At 52.5% G+C, this 14,983-nt stretch overlaps 1 protein-coding gene across 1 annotated transcript in view; it reads left to right on the top strand.

The window, feature by feature from the left end:
- The window catches only part of LOC103768181 (hydrocephalus-inducing protein homolog), a gene marked incomplete at both ends in the record, with an annotated part of 71,375 nt that overhangs the window by 38,537 nt on the left and 17,855 nt on the right, over positions 1 to 14,983 (top strand). Inside the window, 5 exons of the mRNA XM_008935320.1 lie at positions 11,176 to 11,310; positions 12,021 to 12,230; positions 13,028 to 13,165; positions 14,448 to 14,625; positions 14,851 to 14,981. Of these exons, the coding sequence (XP_008933568.1) occupies positions 11,176 to 11,310; positions 12,021 to 12,230; positions 13,028 to 13,165; positions 14,448 to 14,625; positions 14,851 to 14,981 (792 nt within the window). The remainder of the gene's footprint in view (positions 1 to 11,175; positions 11,311 to 12,020; positions 12,231 to 13,027; positions 13,166 to 14,447; positions 14,626 to 14,850; positions 14,982 to 14,983) is intronic.

The following is a 14,983-nucleotide window of genomic DNA, read 5'->3' as shown; positions in this document are numbered from 1 at the left end:
TGACCTCTTCTCCTTCTTTGCCAACCCATGCTGGAGCACTTCTAGGAACACATTTCGAGCAGTTCCTCCCACTGTGGCCTCTCTGCACAGCATAGAAGTTTGGTCTGGGGGATGATAATTACAGTAGCAAATGTTTTTGTTTTTTTTTTTTCTGTGATACCCCAGAAAACAGAGCAGAGTTAACCACGATGCATCAAAGTGCTGCTGTTCCAAATAACAGAGCTCATCAATAAACAGTTTGGTTGAGGGAATTGGGGTCTGGCTCAGAGGACATGACCTGTTTGGAACTGGAAATTAGCTGTGAGGAGGCCTTGGGGGACAGGACCTGGGGTTGCCGGTTCTCAGTTGGGTCATGCCAAGGAGCAGCAGCTCCTTGGTGTGTCTTTGGGCTGTGATGCATGGCACCTTCAAGAGCAGACCCTAAAATGCAGAGCAAAATCTGCAGAAGGAGGTGGGCAGGGAAGGAGGAGCAGGGCTATAAGCTCTGCTTTTAGAGGCTCTGGTCAGCTCCTGCTAAATTAGATTAGGGTTTAATTACAAGCTGAAGGGAAAATCTAATTTTGATGAAAGAACAATGCATATATTTTATAATAACAGAGAAACAAACCCATTACAGCAAAGCCTGTGTGGAACGATTTTCCTCTGGGGCCACTTGTTGGCCGATTGCCTGTTTATCTTGACTCTTTTTTTACCTTTTTTTTTTTTTTTTTAATAGAACCAATTTCAGGGGTTGGAAATGTGAATGCTGAATCAGTTTTCAGCTTTTAATGACCCTGTCTTCACCTAAATGGGCTTGGCTGGACCTGAGCCCACGAGTTCTTGCAGCAGATGCTGAGTCACCCAACTCTGCTGAGTCGGTAGCAGTTGAGGGTCCTGAGCATCTGCAGGATGGCAGCCTCTGCTCCAAAGGGTTTGGCAGAGCCCCTTCCCTGCCTCGTTAGTGCTGTGGACGTTATGACAGCTCCTTTTTCTCCTCTGCATGTTAATTAGGCAGGGATGTGCTCTCTCCAGGTCCCTTAGCAGACACCATGTGGTTCTCCACGGCAGAGCTGGAAGTGAAGATGGTCTCCAAGCTATTAACACCTCAAATTGCTCATTAAGAGCGCAGCAGAAGGGCAGTGTGTCAGATATTATCCCTGGTCTGCATTAAGCACTGTTGGTATTCTAAATTATCAGATCAAACTAACTCGGTCTGACATCGAGGGAATCAAACATCAGATCTCATGAAGGTGAGATCAATAGAATTTAACCATCCATACATTTAACCTCCCTGGAGCTGCCCACCAGAGGCTCCCAGCATCAATCAGAGACACATGTTTATTTTGGACAGGAAAGAAAAATGTTGTTTCTCTGACTGGACAAAGCTCTGCGTGCTTAGATCATTTTTTTTTTTTGCCTTCTAATTGTTCAACCCATTTTTTCCTCCTTACTCTTCAGTTACTGCTGCTCCTTTGAGCAGAGCAATCACATAAGCAACACATTGCTGTGTGGTTGGACATGCCCAACTCATCAGGCCAACTCATGCCCCTTCTCTGACACTGCTGAGCCATGAATCTCTTGTGGTTGCTCTTCTTATAGACCTGTGTGGTTAGACACAGCCTGAGACAGACTCTCCTCACCCCTTGGACCTTTGCTAGCTCAAAGCTCAGTTAAGCCTTCTCCCCAAGATGCTTTCTGGAGCATCAGAATGGATCTTCAGAATCACTCAGCGGGAGACAGTAGATCTGGAGTCCAGTTCAAGCAGGGTTCAAGGCCAGGTTGGATGAGGCTTTGTGCAACCTGATCTAATGGAAGGTGTCTCTCCTCATTGCAGGGTGGTGGGAACTGGGTAATATTTAAGGTCCCTTCCAACATTCTGTGATTCTGTGATTTCATCATATTTCTTCTCTTAAAGGTTTCTTCTTGAAAGACTGATTCATCCCCCTTCCTAAGGGCAGTATCCAGCTCCTCAGCTTTCTTTGAGATTCCCATCAAAGGGAAGACACTAAATCCAAAGGATTTACCAGGATTTCCGTAGAGACCTATGAAGGTCCCTTCCAACTCAAACCAGTCTGGGATTCAATGAAAATTATTATTCCCATCCATGATTTTCGTGACCAATTTGTTTTGAACAGACCAGGAGCCTTTCCCCTCCCAGGTGGATCTTCTGTAGCATCAGTAATTTCTCATCTCTTTGCCCTCTCTCCTTCTGTGTCCCCTGGCAGGTTGCACTGCAGAGACCTTGCGAGCCAGATCCCAGCCTTGTTACTGACCAAAAAAAAACCCCAACCCAATTCTGTTCTCTTTGATGGGTTTTTTGCTTTGTTGTTTTTATAACGAGGAGGAAATGGAAAATACAGACAGTGAAAAACAGGGCAAGGCAAAAATCTGACAGCAGTGCTCTATCAGCCACTGGAGGGGAGAGGTACATCAGCAGCAAGAATGTTCATCAGAAACACCTTCATCCACTGTGCCCCTGATGCTGAGGAGAGTCTCACATGAGTGATAGCAAACCATAGCTCCTTCTCACCCCCCTCTGTGCTATCAGCTCTTTGGGCTGATGCATTTTGGGCTTTGGTAGCCCCATGGATTCTCCATTTCCTGCTTAAATCCTGTGGGTAACTTAGAAGAGGGCTGTGCTGTGTTGGGAACGTGCTGCTGAACGTGCCATTCAGCTGCCTGTGGTTTGGCAGTGGCAGAGAAGTGGTTTACTCAGGGTAACCAAGAAGTGGCCTCTTACTTCTCAGAGTCTCTTGGAGCAAGGGCTGGGTGCTAGGATTCACCGTTGGCTGCTGTGAAGGGCTTGTGGAGAGGCTCTGTACTGGTGGACAGAGACACTGGGGAGCTGGAGCAAGGGAGACTTGGAAACCATCTTGAGACTTGGGATCATCTCGTCCAACCCCCCTGCTCCAGCAGGTCACCCACAGCAGGGTGCCCAGGATCACATCCAGGAGGGTTTGGAATCTCTCCAGAGGAGGAGACTCCACAGCCTCTCTGGACAGCCTGCTCCAGGCTCTGCCACCCTCACACCAAAGAAGCTTCTCCTCCTGTTCAGGTGGAACATCCTGGGTTCCAGTTTATGCATTTTTCTACTTATCCTGTCACTGGGCACCACTGACAAGAGTCTGGCCCCAGCCTCTTGCCCCCACCTTTCAGAGACTGATCAGATCCCCTCGGAGGCTTCTCTTCTCCAGGCTACCCAGCCCCAGGGCTCTCAGCCTGTTCTGGCACAGAGATGCTCCAGGCCCCTCAACATCTCTGTAGCCTCCACTGAACTCTCTCCACCCCTCAACATCTCTGTAGCCTCCACTGGACTCTCTCCAGCAGCTCCTTGTCTCTCTGGAAATGGGGAGCCCAGAACTGGACCCAATACTCTGGAGGTGGCCTCACCAGGGTAGAGCAGAGGGGGAGGAGAACCTCCCTTGACCTGCTGGCCACACTCCTCTTCATGCCCCCCAGGAGACCATTGGCCTTCTTGGCCACAAGAGCCCCCTCTGTTCTGAGCATGCTGAGCTGAGTTGGTGGCACCTTTTCAGCAGCGTGGAGCTTCGGCCTCTGACTCGTTTGGGGATGTGGCCCCAGGACATGTCTCACTTGAGGCTGTTTTGGGGTCGGTTTTTTCCTCACCGTTGCTGCTCTGTCTTCTGCTGTTCCTGGTGGTGACCTGCTGCAGAATCCCAGCTGGAGGGGGAGCTGGGCTGTGGCATCAGCGTGGGCCAGTGGAGACACCTTCTGGGGATCAGCAGAAGCAGTTGAAACGAACAAGGACCTTCTAGATGAAGACTTCAGGGCTCACTGGGTCATTTAATCTCCCTCCTTTTCCTCACTCTGCTTGTGGCACCATGGAAGGATCGTGGTGCTCGCTGATGGGCAGAGAGCCCCGTGGCAGTGCCATGAGCTTGTCCTCAAGGTTCAGTTGTCCCAGGGTGCAGCTGCAAACCCTCGTGCTCCAGGGGTTGTGAGGTCTTTGCGTGCTGCCACGGGGTGCTACGGGGCCCCCAAAGCACAGGCTGCTGGTCCTCAACCCTCAACATGCCTCAGCTCAGGCTCGAGCTGCCTTTTGGCTTCTTGTAGGGTGAAGCTTGCCTACCCAACCCCACCCAATCTGGTCCATACCATCTCAGGCTGTCCTGTTCACAAACTTGTTGTGATTCAGCTTTGGTCTCCTGCAGCCTTTCCCCTATGGAGAGGGTAGACCAAGCCTATCCCTATTCCCTTCCTGGGAATGGCTGGGATCCTTCTGCTTGCCCACCTGATGCACCCAGGACCATCCCGCTGCTCCCAACAGGTTAAGCTCGACCAGCTCTTTGCCTCCTAACACTTTCAACCTTTGCAGCCATCCCTCTGTGGTTTGCCAAGCACTCAAGCTTGACCCTGTGAAGCCATCTTAAAATGGGGAATGTCCAGATCCCTGCCACAAAGACAGCTGGAGAACATCTCTCCTCCTCTGCTGTCAGTTGCTGGAGTCAATAGAGTCATCTGTTTGCAGAGCCAATTTTTGGAGTAGCTGCCGAGGTTGTAATTGGTGCTGATGACTTTAAACAGCATCTCCAAATTACAGCTGTCGGGGCTTGTTTAATTTTGAACAAAGGCTACAAATTGTGTTTGTTGTCAGAGCTATTGATTTCTTCAGAGGGACCTTTGGCCAGAGTCTGACTGAGAAGCATTTTTCTGTCTGATAGGGAATCAGGAGCTCACCTGAAGCTTATAAATCACCTGGCTGATGTGCAAAGCATGAGGAAGAAAAGAGGACTTAGCTGTCAGTAAAATCAGTGGAAGCCAGAATAACTCCAGTAAAGTCACTGGAGGCCTCTGCCAGGGCTGTAACTTGTCAAGGGGTGCTTCCCAAGGATGACCTCCACAGAGATCTGCAGTTTTGGTGCCAAGGGTCCATGGCCAGCCCCGGTCAAGCTTAGTTTGGACCAAAGTGGCTGAGGAGCTTTAGTGACTGCACCCTGCAAAACTGAACCAGCCCTATCCTGTGGAAATCCCATGTCAGGTGGAGCCTGAGGGGTCTCAAACCCTCTTCTGACTCTCCTTTTCAAAAGCGATGGTGTGGTTGAGGTGTGTGGGCTTCAGCAGGGAGGTCCCTGGGGGCCTGGGCACAAGGGTGCTCCACGTGTGGGTGCTGATCACTAAGGGAAGCAGCCTCAGCACTGCTAAAACTCTTGTGTTCACCATGAAGGGCTGGAGGCTTCTGGCCCACGTCCCTGGGGCCGTGGGGAGCTCGCCCATCCCTGTTGCAGCCATGGGGTGCTGGCCCTGGTGTGGGTGGCTGTCACACAGCCCGAGCTGGCAGGGTCACATCATCCCACGTGAGTCCTCACCTGCGGAGAGCAGAAGCAGTGTGATTTCTAGCTCTATTTTGGGAGGTGGGTGTGGGAAGCGGTGTGAAGCTGTGTCCCTGGCAGACTCAGAAACAAGGAGACAGCCTGAGAGATTTTTTTTTTCTTTTTTTTCTAATGTTTCAGAGGTTGGGGACGGTGGGTGATGCAAGGTTGTCTCAGCCCTGGCAGGAATGACTCTTCTCTCCCTGGTGTCAGTTCTGGTAAACCCCCACTGTTAATTCCTGGCTGCATTTTGTCTTACCCGAGGGCTGGCCAGGTTTGGTAAGCTGGACCTAGAGGGATTAACACCTTGCTTTCAGCCCCTTCAGGGCCAGGCTGACCTACTTCTGTCAGAAGGCTCCTTGTCTGAACTCCACGGTGCTGGTGGAGGCATTTCCACAGCCCTTTGGCCCCTCTGGTTTAGGGTGGGTCCTCTCTGCAGGTGGAGGAGATGCCCTTTGCTCCTTGCCTTCCTCTGTGCATTCACAACCTTGGCCAGGAGGTGCTGGAGAGGAAGAAGAAGAGCTGCCTAAAGCCCGGGCTGATGCTGAGCATCTTGTCTTCTCCTGTCCTAGAACAACCCCCTCTCCTTCAGCACCAGGAAGACCTCTTGTTCTAGGAGTCAGCTTTCTATTGACACTTGGCTTCCTTGCTCTCGTCCCTTTCACATTCCACTTCTTGTTATTCATTTTGACTTGCCCCCACTGGAAGAAGTCCTTCACTGTGCTTTGTGCTTCTCTGCAGCAGGGCTCGCTAATGACATCGTCTCCCAGCACCAGGTCCCAGAGGGCTTCTACATTAGAGTGAAAAAATAGTTGTCTAGGCACCACAGTCCTATGAAGTCACCTCAAACCATTCTGAGAAACTAAAGGTAATTGAATAAATGATGATGTGTTTTCCATCTCAGGGTTTGCCTCTCCTCAGGAGTTGTTACTGACCCACAGGATTTATCAGAAGTGGATTTAAGATCAGTGCTTTCATTTCCTTGCTAGTATGGATCACAGCTTGAGGTTCTGGGACAACCAAGCCCATGCGCTGAACTGGTGTGTAGCTGGAGGGCTTTGAGGTGCTCCTGGCCTTGGATATTGTACCTGTACACTACAGGGGTGTCCCTTGTCATCAAGGACAGGTAGTGTCCAGCTGCAGGCTGCACAGAGGCACCGTTATTGTAGCTGAGTTGAATTTGTTTCATCCGTAGGTAGATGCCCAGGTTAGCAGCTGCTGGAGGTGTTGAGAACTTTGGTTGCCCATCAGTGCACCCCAACAGGTACTAGAGGTGCCTTGGCTGAGAAGAATGAAGGTTGTGCAGATGGGACTGGAGATGGGTGATGCTCTGCAGGGTCAAGTGGATGCCTTTGTCTCCTTCAGGTCATTCAAGGTCATCTTTGGGGTTCCACTTGGGATCCAAGTAGCAAGCAGAGGAAGGGCTGGGAAGGAGCTCACCTGGGCCAAGCCTTGTTCTTAGGTGTGCTTGTGGGAAGGACGAATCAGGTAGGACCTCTTGGGAGATGTGAAGAGCAGAGCCTCTATTCCAGAAGTGAAAACTTGCCTTAATAATAAGAAATAAAGCTAAGCATAGATAGATAGATAAGCTGGGCTTCTCTCTTCTGTCTCATATCACAATTTTCCAGTGCTTCTTCTTATAGATACTGGAGTCATCATATGCACCACTGAAGGAAGCATATGAACTCTATATTGTGATGTATAATCTCTCTCTGTGCAGCTCAGTGTATGTGACCTGTGCTGGGTACATGGGAAGAGATCATCCCTCTGGTCTTGGCACCTCAAATCCTGGGGTCAGTTTTTGGTCCCTCACTCCCAGAAGGACCTTGAGGGGATGGAGCGTGGCCAGAGAAGAGCAACGAAGCTGCTGGGGAAGGATCTAGAGGCCAAGTGTGGTGAGGAGCAGCTGAGGGAGCTGGGGGTGCTGAGCCTGGAGCCAAGGAGGCTCAGGGGAGACCTTCTGGCTCTCCACAGCTCCCAGACGTGAGGCTGGAGCCAGGTGGGGCTCAGGCTCTTCTCCGAAGGAACGAGCAATAGGCCAAGAGGAAACAGCCTCAAGTTGTACCAGAGGAGGTTGAGGTTGGAGCTGAGGAACAACTTCTTGCCCTTGATGGTTGTCCAGGGCTGTGCCAGGCTGCCCAGGGCAGTGGTGGAGTCCCCATCCCTGGAGGGGTTTTCAAGCCGTGGAGATGTGGTGCTGAGGGACATGGGCCAGTGGGGACCTGGCAGTGCAGGGTTAACAGTTGGACTTGATGCTCCCAAAGGTCTCTTCCAACCAATATCTTTCCATGATTCATTTAGGACCCCATGACTGAAGGCATCAAGTCTCCAGCTGGGAACCCAGCATTCAGGTTGCTGTGAAAGCATCAACCTTTTTTGCTTATGGGGGGAGCACTTGGAACGAGTCACGGTGGTGGGCAGACACGGTTCCAGTGTGTCCATCCACATGGTGATTTGAAACAGGGAGCAGCATGTGAGTTACCTGGGAATGGGTGAAACTGTTAAACCACGTAGGAGGAGCTGAGGCTCGTCCCTGATGTCTTCTGTGGAGTGATTAAAGCTCACCAACTCCATTTTTCTCCTCAAGGGCTAATTGCTGCTGCTCTGGAGCTCCTCAGGGATCTGTGGGCTGCTGAACTGGGACTCTGCCTGGAGCTGCTGGATGAGTCTTTCCATGTTGCCTTGTGTGTGTGAGAGTGTCCCACAGTGGGCTCCATGAGTGCCCCTGGATGGTGCTGAGTGCTGTTGGGATTCAGGCACAGCCTGATCCCACTTGGAGAAACCATGGGCATTGCTGCATGCTCATACCAACCTGCAGCCTGGGGTCTCCCCCAGCAGCGTGGGCAGCAGGGCATGGAGGGCATCCTGCCCCTCTGCCCCACTCTGGGGAGACCCTCCTGCAGTGCTGGGGCAGCTCTGGAGTCCTCAGCACAGCAGAGACAGGGACCTGCTGGAGCAGGGCCAGAGGAGCCCCAGCAATGACCCGAGGGGGGAACCCCTCTGCTGGGAGCCCAGCAGGAGAGAGTTGGGCTTGGGCTGCTGCAGAGGAGAAGGCTGCAGCTGGGGAGACCTTCTGGGGGCCTCTCAGCACAAGAAATGTTTGACACTGAAGGTGGTGAGCCCCTGGCCCAGGCTGCCCAAAGAGGTGGTGGATGCCCCATCCCTGGAACCATTCCAGGTGAGGTTGGCCAGGGCTCTGAGCAACCTGCTCTAGTTGGGGATGTCCCTGCTCCCTGCAGGGGGTTGCACTAGATGGCCTTTGAAGGTCCCTTCCAACCCAAGCCAGTCTGGGATCCTATGCTGGGTCTGCACTAGCTCATTGCTGTCTGGATCTGCCCCTTTGTGTCTCAGTGTCAACTCTTTGCACAGCTAGTGTCTCTTCTCCTTCCCTCTGCACTTTTCACCTCTCCAGAAGACATCCACCTCTCTCCTGTCCTCTCCCATTTCCCCTCACAACCAGCTGCCTGCACCATCACTAAACCAGAGTCATCCCTGGGCAGACCCAAGTGCTGTCCTGCTCCATCCTGGTTTCTGTGCCGCTGGATCAGTCCCATTCCTGAGCTCATGCCACCAGGGGCTGCACCCTGCTGAGGAACTGCCTCTTCAGGCTTCCTTCCCACCATTGCAGGGCTGTGATCAAGGTGATGCTATTTTCCAGGTTCAGTCCTCCAACACCTAAATTTTTCATCAAAACCCAACCACCGGAGGAGGATGGAGCCAGCTCAGAATGCTCAGTGTCTGCAGAGAGCAGCTCCAAGGATAGAGGTGTGGAGGAGCCAGCTGAAGCCTTGGGAGCAGCAGGGGATCCTGCCCAAGAGACAGCAGATGCAGATGACTCCCTGGAAGCCAAGGTAGATTTGTTTGCTACCAGAAAGCCTGTTTTGCTGCCCTGGTGTCATGTGCCCTGAGGGTGAGCTGGGCGTCAGGGCCTGTGGCTGGATCCAGGGCTTTTGGAGAGGGAGAGGTGGGTTAGTTTTGCTTGGAGAAGCTCCTTCAGATCCTGCGTGGAGTTTGGGATTGTTTTGGCTTGGACTTTTTACCATGTAAGATGAGGTTCTTATCTTCATTGTGGTGTGAGGGCTTCCAGTTTTCTTCCTGCATCAAGCTGTGCCAGGTACTGATCTCCTTGTACCACCTTCTCAAGCCCAGACTGAACCACATGTTCTCACATCTCTACCTTCCCCAAAGACCCAGTATTGCAGTGATGGCCACAGAACTGTCTTCTGCAAAACGAGACTTTGTAAAGCCTCTGTCTCTTCTCCCAAGCATGGAAAATGGCCTTAGGTCTGCTGACCTTCCAGCTGAACCTCAGTGCTTTGGAGCTTGACCTTGGTGCTGATGGGAACTGCATTGTGTGGGACAGAGGCTGATCATGTGGTAATAAAAAGATGTAAGAGAGCCTGTGAGGTTCTGAAAGCACCAGTGTTGGCATTAAGTTCAAGAAGAAGGGTTACACCTACTCACAGCCAAATATCAGTTGTTTGAATGTTGTAACTCTGCACAGTTTTCTGAATCAGAAGTTACACCCTGTAGACCTGAAGAATAGGGTGGCTGAAGAAACCCATGTAGCACTCCAGGCTGGGGCAGAGTGGCTGGAAAGTGCCAGAGGGAAAGGACCTGGGGGGTTGGTTGGTGGCTGGATGAAGATGAGCCAGTGTGTGTGCCCAGGTGGCCAAGAAGGCCACCAGCATCCCGGCTTGGCTCAGCACTAGTGCAGCCAGCAGGACTAGGGCAGGGTCCCTCGAATCCTGGGTTCAGTTTTGGGTCCCTATCTCCAAGAAGGGCCGTGAGGGGCTGGAGAGTGGCCAGAGAAGGGCAACAAAGCTACTTGGGAAGGGTCTAGAGCCCAGGTGTGGTGTGGAGCAGCTGAGGGACCTGGGGGTGCTGAGCCTGGAGCAAAGGAGGCTCAGGGGAGACCTTGTGTTGTTGCATCAAGGCAATGTCCTTATAACCTCCCTGAGGAGGTGGGCCACCATAGGCCTGGGAGAGATGTGGGTCAACATCTTTGGGAGTATGTGCTTGGCAAAGCTGTGATTGGTTTGAAAATGTGGAGATAACAAGGAGAAGGCTCAGCCCCTCCCCAGTGCTTCATCTAGTGGTGTAGGCTCTGGTTAGGTCTAAGGTTGTCCTGTTAATATTTGTACAGATTCTGCTGATGTGAAGGCCCCAGCACAAGGCACTTCACATTCCTGAAGAAGTAGGTACTCTTAAACCTCAAGAGCAATCACAAAGCCCCCACCTATAAATAGGGTTCAGAAGCCCAGGGATGAGGTTCCCTGTGAAAGATGGCACCTCTGCTGCTTCAAGACAAGAAGACATATCGGCTGCCTTCTTCAGGAAAGTGTTATTCAAGAATGACCTGGTGAAGATCCTCAGCTCTCCACCTCTGACGAGAGCATGAGATGAAACCTCAACACCATCTAAAACTGGATAGTTGTGCACTTCCCAAGTCCTTATTTTCCTGGTTTGGATACTTCTGCATTGTAGCTGTGTTCCTGGTTTTGTCATGGAGAGCATAACCTGTCCAGCCTTGGGTTTCTTAATGTGTTCCTTGGGCAGGAGTGAGCAAACTTGGGCTGGCACAAGGGTGCAAAATGTCCTTGAGGTCTCTGCCAGGACTGAGTGCTGTGTGCATCTAGCTTCCTCACACCAGCTCGAGTGTAGGGAGTGCAGATGGAGCCCATGTCCCATCTGTGGGTGGGCTTGGACCCACACTTAGCTGATGGCTTGGACAGACCCATGCTTGATTGGCACCCAGGTCTGATCTGAGCTGCTCCTGGCTTGGTGAGGTGGTGGAGCCTGCAGCAGAGTGGTCACAACCAGACCAGCCAACTGCTTTCTGCAGACTGTGGTGCTTGTTTTCCAGGTGCCACTATCCAGTGCTATGGAGCTGGAAGGGGCTGTGGAGCTGGAAGGTGCTGCAGAGACTCAAAGCCCATTAGAGATCAAGGAGTTGATGCAGTTTGTGGAGACAGAGCCCCTTGCCTTGGGAGTGGAGGAGGTAAGTGGGAATCTGGCTCACTTCCATGTTCTCAGTGTGGCAAGCGGTCACGTAGCCATGACTTCCACCAGCGGCCCTTGGTGCTGCTGGCAGAGTGGCCTCACATCCCTCCAGGGACACCTCACAGCACAGCTGGAGCAACTGGGGGACATCTTGTAGGGTTGACCAAGGCTGTTACCCATGCAGCAGCTGTGGAGGACGTCAGTACTCCAGAGGTGGCCTCACTAGGGCAGAGCAGAGCGGGAGGAGAACATCCCTCAACCTTCTGGCCACACTCCACATATTGTTCATCTTGTGAGCTGGTCAGGTGGTGGACAGGAAGTTTCTGCAGGAGCATCTCAAGAGAGCAGCAGGAGCTGGATGAGCTGGGCTGAAGTCTTCCCCCAGCTCCAGGGGCTCTCACCTCCAGGTCTGGTGTTTCTCTGAAGGCACTCCAAGGTGGATTTTAGAGTTCTGCAGCAGAGAGAATTGCTGTCTGCCAGGAGACATCCCAAATTACTTTCATGCATTGTATTAATTAATACATTAATTAGTGAGTGTGGGAGAAGATTTTTCCCCTGGTCCCTCCACTGCTAAGTGGATGCAGGATGGAGATGATGGTTTGAGGAAGAAGCCCCCTGAGCCCTGTCTGTGCTTTGCCACAGGCCACGGCTTCTCTTCTGCAGGGGTTTCCACACTCAGCACCTTGACCTCTCCTCCCTTGCCTCCAGGTTTTTGACGTCCTGCCTCTCCACGGCGTGCTGCAGCCGGGTGAGAGCCAGCAGGTCACCTTCACCTTCTTCGGCCACGCCAACGTCGTCGCCCGGGTCGCGGCGCTGTGCAGGGTTGAAGGAGGTCCCACCTACCAGCTGGAGCTCAGGGGGGAGGCTTCGCTCATCAGCTACTTCGTGGACAACATGGAGATTGACTGCGGGCTGCAGGTGCCCCACGCTTCTCTTGGCCAGAGGTCCTTGACTTGAAACCATCACTGACAGGTTTCTGCCTGCCTAAGGGCTCTCTCCACAGCTACTTTGGTGGCTCTGTAGCTTGGAAGTAGAACCTTTGGGTGATGTCCTGCATTCAAATTGGGGTTTAGTGGTCATCTTCACATTCAAAGTAGGGAATTCCTCCTCTTTGAGGTGTCTCCTGGGGCAAGCAGGATCCCAGCAGTGATCTGCAGAGGAACACATCCTCAAGAGGTCCATCTTAACCTGAGGCCCAAGGAGATGCTCTTGATGCATCACCAAAATAAAGCAGGGAAGAAGTCAACTTGGGCTTCCCAGTCACTGCAGCTGGAGAGAATGTCCCCAAACAATACCCACTTCTTTTCAATTAACCCCCCCAGATGTTTCCAGCTGTTGGCCCCGGAGGTGTTGCACTGTCTCCCCTTTTGTTGCCGCTGCAAGCTCTGCCAATACTTGTATGCAGGCACCTTTTCTTCTGCAATGTCTTGATGCCACCTCCTTTGTTCCAGCCAGATGTTTGCTGACACCTTAAAGTGCAGAGAACTTGTATCCTCTGATTTATTCCTGATCTTTGCCTGCTTGCCATTGGCCCTCTGCATGTTGCCATCAATATCTGTCCCTAAGAGGTCCCCCGTGGCTGCCACTTCCCCAGGTCAACCTGGGAGTCTCAAGTGCCTGTATCTCCTCCACTTCTCTCCTGCATTGTGGTCATTGACTCTCAGAAGGACATTCCCAGTGTCAGGTAACTTCCCACTCCTCTGTCCCTTCTCCAGCTCTTTAATGAAGTCACCGAAGCAGAGGTCACCCTGCAGAACAGAGGCAAGGTGGCATTCACCTACGTGGTCCCCAGCCCCAGTGTGGCCACCATGGAGAGCCCTCAGCCTGGCGTGCCCCTGGTCGTGCCCAGCAAGGTGAGGACAGAGGGACCACAAGGCATTAACCCTTGGCCCTGTGTCAGGCTGCCCGGGGGTGGGAGCGAAGGGGGAAGAAAAACAAAGAATAAGAAAGAAAAAAAGACACAAAAGCAGCCAGGGGTGTAAGGTAGGGGGCAGAGAAGGTTGACCAAGCGTGGTCCTAATGGATGGCCTGAAATGGCCTTTCTGGTGGGTGGCCCTGCTGTTAGACAGTGGGCATGGGGCCTTCGGTGTCTCTGAACCCAGACACTGTGTGCTCTGATTGTGCTGGAGTAGGACAGGGCAGGTTCTTCTGATGGTCACAGAGTCCTAGAATTGTTTTGGTTGGAAGAGATCTTTAAGGTCCAACCGTTCCCCCAGCACTGCCAGGTCCCCACTAACCCATGTCCTTCAGCAACACATCTTCACAGCTTGGAAACTTGGAAACCCCTCCAGGGATGGGGACTCCACCACTGCCTTCCCACCAAAACCAGCCCATGATCCCAGCTGCTCAGTCTCACATGGATGTCTTGGAGATGGAGCAGCATTCCCACTTGTGTCCCTTTTTGCCATGGGGTGAGGAAGCCAAATGGCTTTCACCTTTCCTCCTGCCTGTCTCCTGCGAGGGATGACACACTGATGCCCTCTTCCTGTGAGCTTCTGAAGGCACAGCTCTGCTTGGACATGCTGCACCAGCTTGGCAGGGCTCACTGTGGCTGCAGTCCTGTCATTTGCTAGAACAGCTCATCAGGGCATCAAGTGTCAGGATCTGTCCTTCTCAGCAGCTTCTCCTGCAGCGTGGAGAGCAGAGGGTCCAGCCCCACGTGCAGTGGGTGAGCTGAGGAAAGCTGCAACTGGGTCCTGGCACCCAGAGCTGGGGTCAGTCAATAAGGGGTCAGGCCCCTCAACACCAGCCTGGGGACCACTGGTGTGCTGTGAAAGGAGCTGATGGCCCTGCTGAGGACGTGGGCACTTCACTCAGCTTCCAGAGCAGCTGGTAAAAGAGCTTGTCTTGGTTCAGTCTGTCTCTTGCTAGCAGAGGGTGACCACAGTTGGGAGAAGAGCTTTGTCTGGGGGCAGGTCTGGAGGTCTGTCCTGGGAGAATGCATCCCTAGAAGCCCTCTGAAGGACATACTGCATCCTGGTGTAGGAAACTTCAGCTTTTAGATACAGGAAAGCTGGAAGGGGACATTGGGTGACGTTTTCTTACCTATGGGAACCTACCTTCTCAGTCTCTGAGCCATCCCTCCACCAATCCCTCCTTGGTGCATTCCCTTCCCTCTTCTCCTGTGCCCTGCAGGGTTACCTTGGACCTGGCATGGAGCAAGTCCTGAAAGTCTATTACCTGCCAGGAGTGCCTGGAGTCTTCTGCAGGACTTTCCAGATCCAAGTGGGTCACCTGGAACCAGCAGAAATCTCCCTGAAAGGAGAGGGGAGCTTTCCTAGGATCTGCTTGGACCTACCAAGAAGCATCAAAGGTGAGCACTGCTTGGCTGCTCCCTGGGAAGGACCTCTGGTTTTTCCCCCATGTCATGGGTGGGAGTGAACATCAGGATTCAGAGAGGAGCAGCAGCATCCATTTTCCATGCATTGCTCCAGGAGCATGTTTCTGGGAGAGGCCAGAGTCAGGGATTTGGGAATCCCAGGGAATTGGGAATGACAACGTGCCCATGCTTCTATTTGTGGATGTTTTCTTCCTTCAGGAAATGAAAAATATGAGAAGGTCCTCAAAGAGGTGAAAGAAAAGATGGAAAAAGACAGGGAGGGAGGTGAAGCTGTTGTTGTGGAGGAGCCTGAGGCTGCAGAGCCACGCGTGGAAGATTCAGACAGCATGGT

The sequence above is a fragment of the Merops nubicus genome, unplaced genomic scaffold (assembly GCF_000691845.1).
Source record: "Merops nubicus isolate BGI_N331 unplaced genomic scaffold, ASM69184v1 scaffold14082, whole genome shotgun sequence".
NCBI lineage: Eukaryota > Metazoa > Chordata > Aves > Coraciiformes > Meropidae > Merops > Merops nubicus.
Note: the sequence above shows the minus strand (reverse complement) of the source record. Positions and strands in the feature narration are given on the sequence as shown.